The sequence below is a fragment of the Mustela nivalis genome (assembly GCF_964662115.1).
Source record: "Mustela nivalis genome assembly, chromosome: 18".
NCBI classification, from domain to species: Eukaryota; Metazoa; Chordata; class Mammalia; order Carnivora; family Mustelidae; genus Mustela; species Mustela nivalis.
The window spans coordinates 53,841,600-53,848,281 of record NC_139037.1 but is presented as its reverse complement, the minus strand read 5'-3'; the positions used below and the strand labels follow the sequence as shown (position 1 = coordinate 53,848,281).

Below are 6,682 nucleotides of genomic sequence, written 5' to 3'. Positions count from 1 at the left end.
TGGGATATTTAGGTCAAATATGTTTATTTGGGTCAAGTAAAATATATTATTAAAAGCTCACCTGTTCCCCTGCCCTTTAAAAAATATGGCTCTTAGAAAACTTAAAGTTAACATTTGACGCACATTATATTTCTGTAGCGTAGTGCTGAACCACAGGCAAAATCTAAACACCCACCGACCACCTGGTGTGGAGGGACAAACTCCAGCGCGGCGACCTCAGGCCAGTCCCCGAGACTGTGTGCGGATGAAATCAGACGGGGCAGCGCCCGCAGTGTGTAGAGCGCTCAGAGAAGCATCCTGATTTCCAGGCAGGAGAGAGCCCATGGAGAGAAGCGGTTTTGCTTATCCCGATACCGGCAAATATGTCACATAGTAAGTTCTGAAGAAGGGTTAGGACTCTCCTGAGCATGCCCAGAACCGGGCAGAGTACTAGGCAAGCAATCCCCCTATTCCTATTGGCTCCAGAAAGGAAAGTTGTTGAATTCTCTCCTGGTCTCCAGCCCCTCCTCCCTCAGACCCTAGAGTTCTTGCCTCAGTTCCACCTTCTCCAGCCCCCCCCCCCCCCCACCAGCGCTCCTCCCTCAGACCTCCGAGTCCTGGCCCCCAGCCCCCCAGGCCCTCCTCCCTCAGACGCAGGAGTCCAGGCCCCCAAATCCTCCTCCCTCAGACCCAGGAGTCCAGGCCTCTAGCCTCTCCTCCCTTCTGCAGGGTCACCGGTGGCAGGGCCCAGGCGGAGAGGGTTTATTCGCAGCGCTCCTTACAGGCTGCCCCGCACTCCCCGGCGGCGGGGCCCGGCGCAGACCGGGGGTCGCTGGGCGGCGGGGGCGGCGGCCCTGGCGGTCCCTCCTCGTCGCGCCCCCCGCGGCCCTTGCCGATGGCCAGGCGGGGCCGGCCGCGCTGCAGGCCGTCCAGGAGGGCGCAGGCCTGGCAGAGCACGCGGCTGGCCAGTGCCCCGCAGCGGGAGCAGGCGCCGGGTGGCGGGGGCCGCGCGGCCGGGGCCAGGGCCAGGCGCTCGGACGAGTGCACCAGGTCCAGCGCCACCGACGGCCGCGCCGCCTCCAGGAGCTTCAGTAGGTCGCGCGCGTGGCCGCGGAAGGCCTCGGGCGCGTAGACGCACTCCTCGGAGAAGTAGTCGAGGCGGCGGAAGTGCGCGTACAGCACCACCTCCTTCTGCGAGGCCAGCTGCAGGGGGCGGCAGCGCGGCAGGGCGCCCCCCTCGCCGCGGGAGCCCAGGCCCCCGCCCCGGGCCAGCCGCCCCGCGTCGCCCCGCAGGAAGTTCATGAGCACGGTCTCGGCCATGTCGTCGGCGTTGTGGCCTGGGGGAGAGAGGGGGAGCAGGTGAGGCGGAGGCGCCACCGTGGGGCAGCGGTGACCCAGCCAGACGGGGAGGGGCCTGGAGAGCTGCGCGGCGTGTGCGATCCGGCCATGGAGACCCCATCCCAAGGACCCAGAGAGAGACGGTGATGTGGAAAGTGGCAGAGTGGGTGACCGGGCCATGGAGACCTCACACCCAAGACACTATGCGGCAGCTAGGACTCAGAGAGATGCAGAAGGGGTGTGGGGAGCAGCAGGGAAGGGCCAGACAGGACCACGGAGGCCCCTGGGCTCCATGGGCCAGCCAGGTGGAGGCTGGAGGTGGTCACTGTGAGAAACAAGAGGGGAACACACACGGGCTCCCAGGGGGCAACTTGGGGTGCCATTAGCCACCCACTTATTACCAACCAGGCCCTGTGCTAGTTGCCTTTTCACGAAGGTAGTAAAAGTGCTTTGTGCTACAAATATTATTTCAGTCTCAGAAGTGTGTTTCCCATTGCACAGAAGTCAAAATGACATTAAACAGCAGAGATTCTCAAGTGAGTCTTGAGCCTCTGGGAATGCAGATTACTGCATTTAGAAAGACCAGGAAGGAGGTAAGGGAAGATTTACAGAACAATCGCCATAAAAAACACAAGCTAAATCTCTACTAATTTGCATCTTGTTATCTTAAATGTGAGTCTGTATAACACAGATAGTAAAACACTGGTCTTCTCAGGGCTTTTCCAATAGGCCATACTAACCCTCCTCAGGGCCTTTGCATAAGCTGTTTCCTCTGCTCAGAACCCAACCCCTCTGTCCACCCTCCACTGCTTACTTGAATGGCCTTCAGGTCTTGCCTCACTCTGGAAATGCTTTCTAACCCCTACTTTTCTCCTTCCACAGGGTGTTCCTGCTATAAACTGGCAAAGTCTGTGCGATTTTCCTTAGTAGAGCTTCTCAGGTTTTAAATATGCATGTGAGAGAAGAGCAGGCACAGAGACTGTCTTGTGTGACATTTGCATAAGGTCTACTATTTTCCAGTCTCTGGTCTAAGCGCCTCACACGTAAGTCATCTAATGCCCAACAACCCTGGGACCTGGATATTATTAATAACCCCATTTTACAGAGGAGGTAACTGAGGCTAGGTATTGCTCTGGGCTACCTGGCTTTGTAGCCTGTTGTGTACCTGGTACACAATAAATGGTCAAGAATCACATGTGGAAGTAATGACGGGGAGAGGGTAAGGGTTATCAAAGAGGAGAGGCCGACAGAGAAAAGCAGTTCAAGGACTGGGGCGCTTCAGAATACAGTTGGCTTCTGATGGGCGGTACCACTTCACTGGCCTCCTTTTGTGAAAGGGGACACAAAGAGTGTCATTTTTTAAAAGGCAGGGTACCACAGCCCACGGGAGTACCCCTCCGCCCCTCTAGCTGCCAGTGTGACGGCAGTAACTCAAAAGCGTGTCGTGACATTATCCCGGCCCGCGAGCTATGCCCGTGTGCCTTCAGCGAGCACGCATATCCGCTTCTCCTCGTGGACATCCTCCACCCGGGGGCACCCACAGCATCTCCCCACCAGATCTCGGGCCCGTGCGCAGCCCCCTTTAGGTGCCGGCCCTCGCCCCTCCGCTGCCGTGCCTGCGCTCACCTGTGACGATGTGCGTGGCTCCCACGAGGCGCGCCCCTTCCTCCAGCGCGCGGCGCCGCAGCACCCCGCAGAAGGTGCAGCAGGCGCGGCTGCGGCCGGTGCCGGCCATGCTGCGGGCCACAGCGTCCATCGTCCAGCCCTCGAAGAGGTCTGCATAGGCCACGACGGTGAGCGGGAGGTCCCAGCGCGCGGCCTGGCGCCGCACGGCAGCCAGCGCCGCGTCCCGGTAGCCGCCGATGCCCTCATCCACCGCCACCAGGCGCAGCGAGACGCCCAGGCGCGGCGCTAGTTCGCGCAGCACGTGCGCCAGCACCGTGGAGTCCTTGCCGCCGGAGGCGCCCACGGCCACCACGGCGCCAGGTGGCAGCAGGCTGCCGGCCAGCACCGTGTGCAGCACCTCGGCCTCGAAGGCGGTGCAGAAGCAGGGCCCGCACAGCGCTTGGCCGGAGCGCGGGCGGCGGAGGGCTGCGCGGGCCGCGTGGCAAGAGAAGCACTGCGGGGCGGGCATCGCGGGGCGGGTTCCGGGTGGGCGGGGAGGAGCTGGCTTCTCCTGGTCAGGGAGACAGGGGAGGTGGGTTACATGTGGATGCTGGCTTGCAGGGTCGTTGCCTCCAGGGAGGCTGCCAGCTACCTCTCCTGCCCAAATTGATCCAGGGCCAGGTATGTGCGGGTCTGGCTTCAGGAGGCTTCTAATGCACCCCATTGTGCACCAAGTGGAGAAGGAGCCTTAAAGAGCTGGTATGGGGTCGGCAATGGTGGTGGTGGTGGGGTTGATGGATAGGGGAAGACAAGCAAGTTACACTCAGAATTAGGTTGTGACCTGTTGGGGCGGATGGGGTCTGCATATTAAGCAGCAGTGTCAGTCTCCAGGGAGGCCATCCCTGTTAGAGCAGGAATCAGAGGGACAGGGTGGAGACCTTTGACCTGGACCCCCAGGTCTTTTTAGAGAGCTTGGAAGAGGTTAGCAACTCTGAGGATACAGGAGGGTTGGGGGATTGCAGCTCTGTTTTGGGGGACAGGGGAGAAATGGGAAAGACCAACTGGATTTCACTTTGGGTGGGGGGATACTGTCTCCAGGAGTGAGCCCCCATAGCATCCTATGCAGGGCAGGGTGATCACCAACTCCAGGGAGACACAGAGGCAGCATCGATCACATCTCCACGGGCACCAACTGGGGCTGATTCTGTTTCCTAGGCAGGGTGAATGGGCCTCCAGGATTGGACTCAATTTTGCTCCAGTGTCAGAATCTCCCACAAGTTTCGGTGGACTTACAAACAGGAATTGGCCCATCCTTGGCCCCCTTCTGTCCCCCTCCTCCTACCTCGTCCCTCCCCAGCAGAAACTCCGATCCTCCAGCCACACCCTCCTTGGTGCCTGGTAAACCCATAAATATCCACCAGGCTCAGTACCCCCTCCCCAAGCCACCACTGCCTTCAGCCTGGCCTGGTACAGGAGCCTCCGAGCAGGTCCCCCTGCTTCAAGGATTTGCCACAATATGTGGAGTGACCTTATGTGACACTTTGTTTACTGTCTGTGACTTCCTGAGGCAGGGCCCATGCCATTCAGATGTCTAATAGGCATCTCAAAACCCAGATTCCTGATTCTTCCTCCCACACTTGCTTCTCCTGCAGTAAAGAGCAGCCGAGCCTTTCACCTGCTCAGGCCAGAAGCCTCCGGATCCGGGACCCCGGCCTGCTCTTCTTCCACTACTCTTCTCACTTTCCCCGTGGGTGACTCCAAATTGCAATGTCGAGTCACAGCTGTTCCTCCACACGTCCCACCGATGCCCCAGAGACATCCTCAGACCCCAAACCCCAAATGCCCACATGGAAGACAAGTAAATCCCATCTGACTATAGCTTCCGCACAGATCCAGAAGCCAACACTTCTTGTCATCTGTGTGGCGGCCACCCTAGCCTGAGCCACTGTCTCTTCTCACTTTGGGAAAAGCCAGTGGCCTCTGAGGCTCTCTGGGATCTGGCTCTCTTCTTCTCGGACCTCATCTCCCCCTCCTCGCTCACGCTGGTCTGTATTCTCAAATGCTCCAGGACACAACCTCCCACAAGGTCTTCGCACTGGCTCTTCCCTCTGCTCGGAGTACTTTTCCCTGTCTCTGGGCCAGCAAGTAGCCCTCAGGAGCCATCAGCCGTGCCCATCAGGTGCATCTGTCCCAGCTGAGCAACAGCCCCTTGCAATTTTTTTCCCTTTTGACTTTTGACTGGATCCTCCCTCTGCTCTCAGAGTCTCCAGTCTCTTTTGGAGAGTCCCCTTCACGGTCCTCAGGTCCTTCCCAGCCCAGTCTCCCTGTAGGTGACTCTGACTTCTGATGTCCATCCGTCTGGTCCTCCAAATGCCCCACTGAGGATCCCGGTTAGGCTATCTCTCAGATCCCAAGTACCCACATTGGCCAGACTCCAATACCCCCCACCCCAAGGCAGAAATCTGTTCTTGCCCAGCCGTTGCCCGGCTCCTGACAGCACCATCACCTCCCACCCAGCTCCTCCACAGGACAGAACATCACATCACCTTGGATTCATCCCTCCTCTTGCACTAAATCTACAGTTACCCAGTTCTGGGAGTCTGTCTCATGGCAGGTGTTGAGTCTGTGGAGCTTGTCAGAGCCTCATAGGCCATGATATGGAATCTGAATTTTATTCACAGAGGGTTTTGAGCAGAAAAGGGATATGATCTGACCTAAGTTTTTGAAGAATGCCATTGACTGCTGTGTGGGGAACATACTTGAGGGGGCGAGAGCAGAGGCAGGGAGGCCAGGGAGGAGGCTATGGTAATAGCCAATGCGAGTCACAGGTGGCCCGGTGGGCATGGTGGCAGTGGGAGTGGGAAGGAAGGGTGGGACTCCAGACCTGTTTTGAAGGTAGAGTCCATAGGACTTGCTCAAGACCTGGATTATGGTGGAGGCTCAGCTGATGAGAAAAGATGAATGGAGACGATGTGGAGGTTTTGGTCAGAACCCTCAGGAGGATGATGGGGCCATTTTGTCAGGAGGGCCACCAGGAATTCCAACCGGGCAGTATCAGGTTTGAAATGCCTGTTAAGCATCTTCCTGTGGAAGATTTTATGGATCCAGCCTGGGTCAGGCGCCCCCTCCAGGCTCAGAGAGCCCCTAGTATGCCTCCATCCCCTCCCGACCGCAACTCTACCTGTCTGTGGCAGACCTGACCCTTTGGGGCACTGAAGGCAGAATTAGGTCTGCCTCATCCACCACCGTCTCTGTCCTCCCCCAACCCCTCGCTCACATTGGGCTTGGCACAGTGCCGCGCTCGATAAATAAATGTAGAATATGGGATTATAAATGCCCCCAGAAGAAGACACGCGGACCCCAGGGATGCTTCTGGACTGCAGCTTTGTCAGACGGATCATAGTGTGTGGCATCTTTCTACCAGAACAGACGTTCGAGGACACACTAGGGGCCTCCTGGTTGTACCCGATGCTGTGGATGGTGGAAACCCCACCTGCGGGAAGGGATGTGTGGATAAGAGACCGGATGGACCACCATGTCCAACATGGGGATCCTGGCCAGAAGGCCTCTGGGACGGACACAGGAGTTAGGGAATCACGGGGGCTACTGTCACCACTCCCCGAGCCTCACAACTTCACATGCCATCGCAGTTTAGAGCAGGGGCCCAGGGGCCCATCCGCTGCGGGAGGAACAACTTACCTGGACTCAACGCGGTACCAGGACGTCCAAACGGCCCAACACGCGGAAGTCTCTCACGGAA

At 58.4% G+C, this 6,682-nt stretch overlaps 1 protein-coding gene across 1 annotated transcript; it reads right to left on the bottom strand.

Annotated features, from left to right (window-relative positions):
• On the bottom strand, positions 1–6,682 carry CTU1 (cytosolic thiouridylase subunit 1). The gene is made up of 3 exons (XM_082710054.1): positions 6,622–6,682; positions 2,944–3,493; positions 1–1,316 (listed from the first exon to the last, which is right to left on the bottom strand). Exons 2-3 carry the CDS (start codon positions 3,449–3,451, stop codon positions 742–744), a joined length of 1,083 nt encoding a protein of 360 aa, XP_082566180.1. The 5' UTR covers positions 3,452–3,493; positions 6,622–6,682; the 3' UTR covers positions 1–741.

What these genes read in the sequence shown, in the direction of transcription:
- CTU1 (XM_082710054.1), bottom strand. Translation starts at nt 3,451, where the DNA reads ATGCCCGCCCCGCAGTGCTTCTCTTGCCACGCGGCCCGCGCAGCCCTC. An exon ending in AGCCACGCACATCGTCACAG is followed by an intron (nt 1,317 to 2,943) that starts GTGAGCGCAGGC and finishes TCTCTCCCCCAG; the next exon opens with GCCACAACGCCGACGACATG.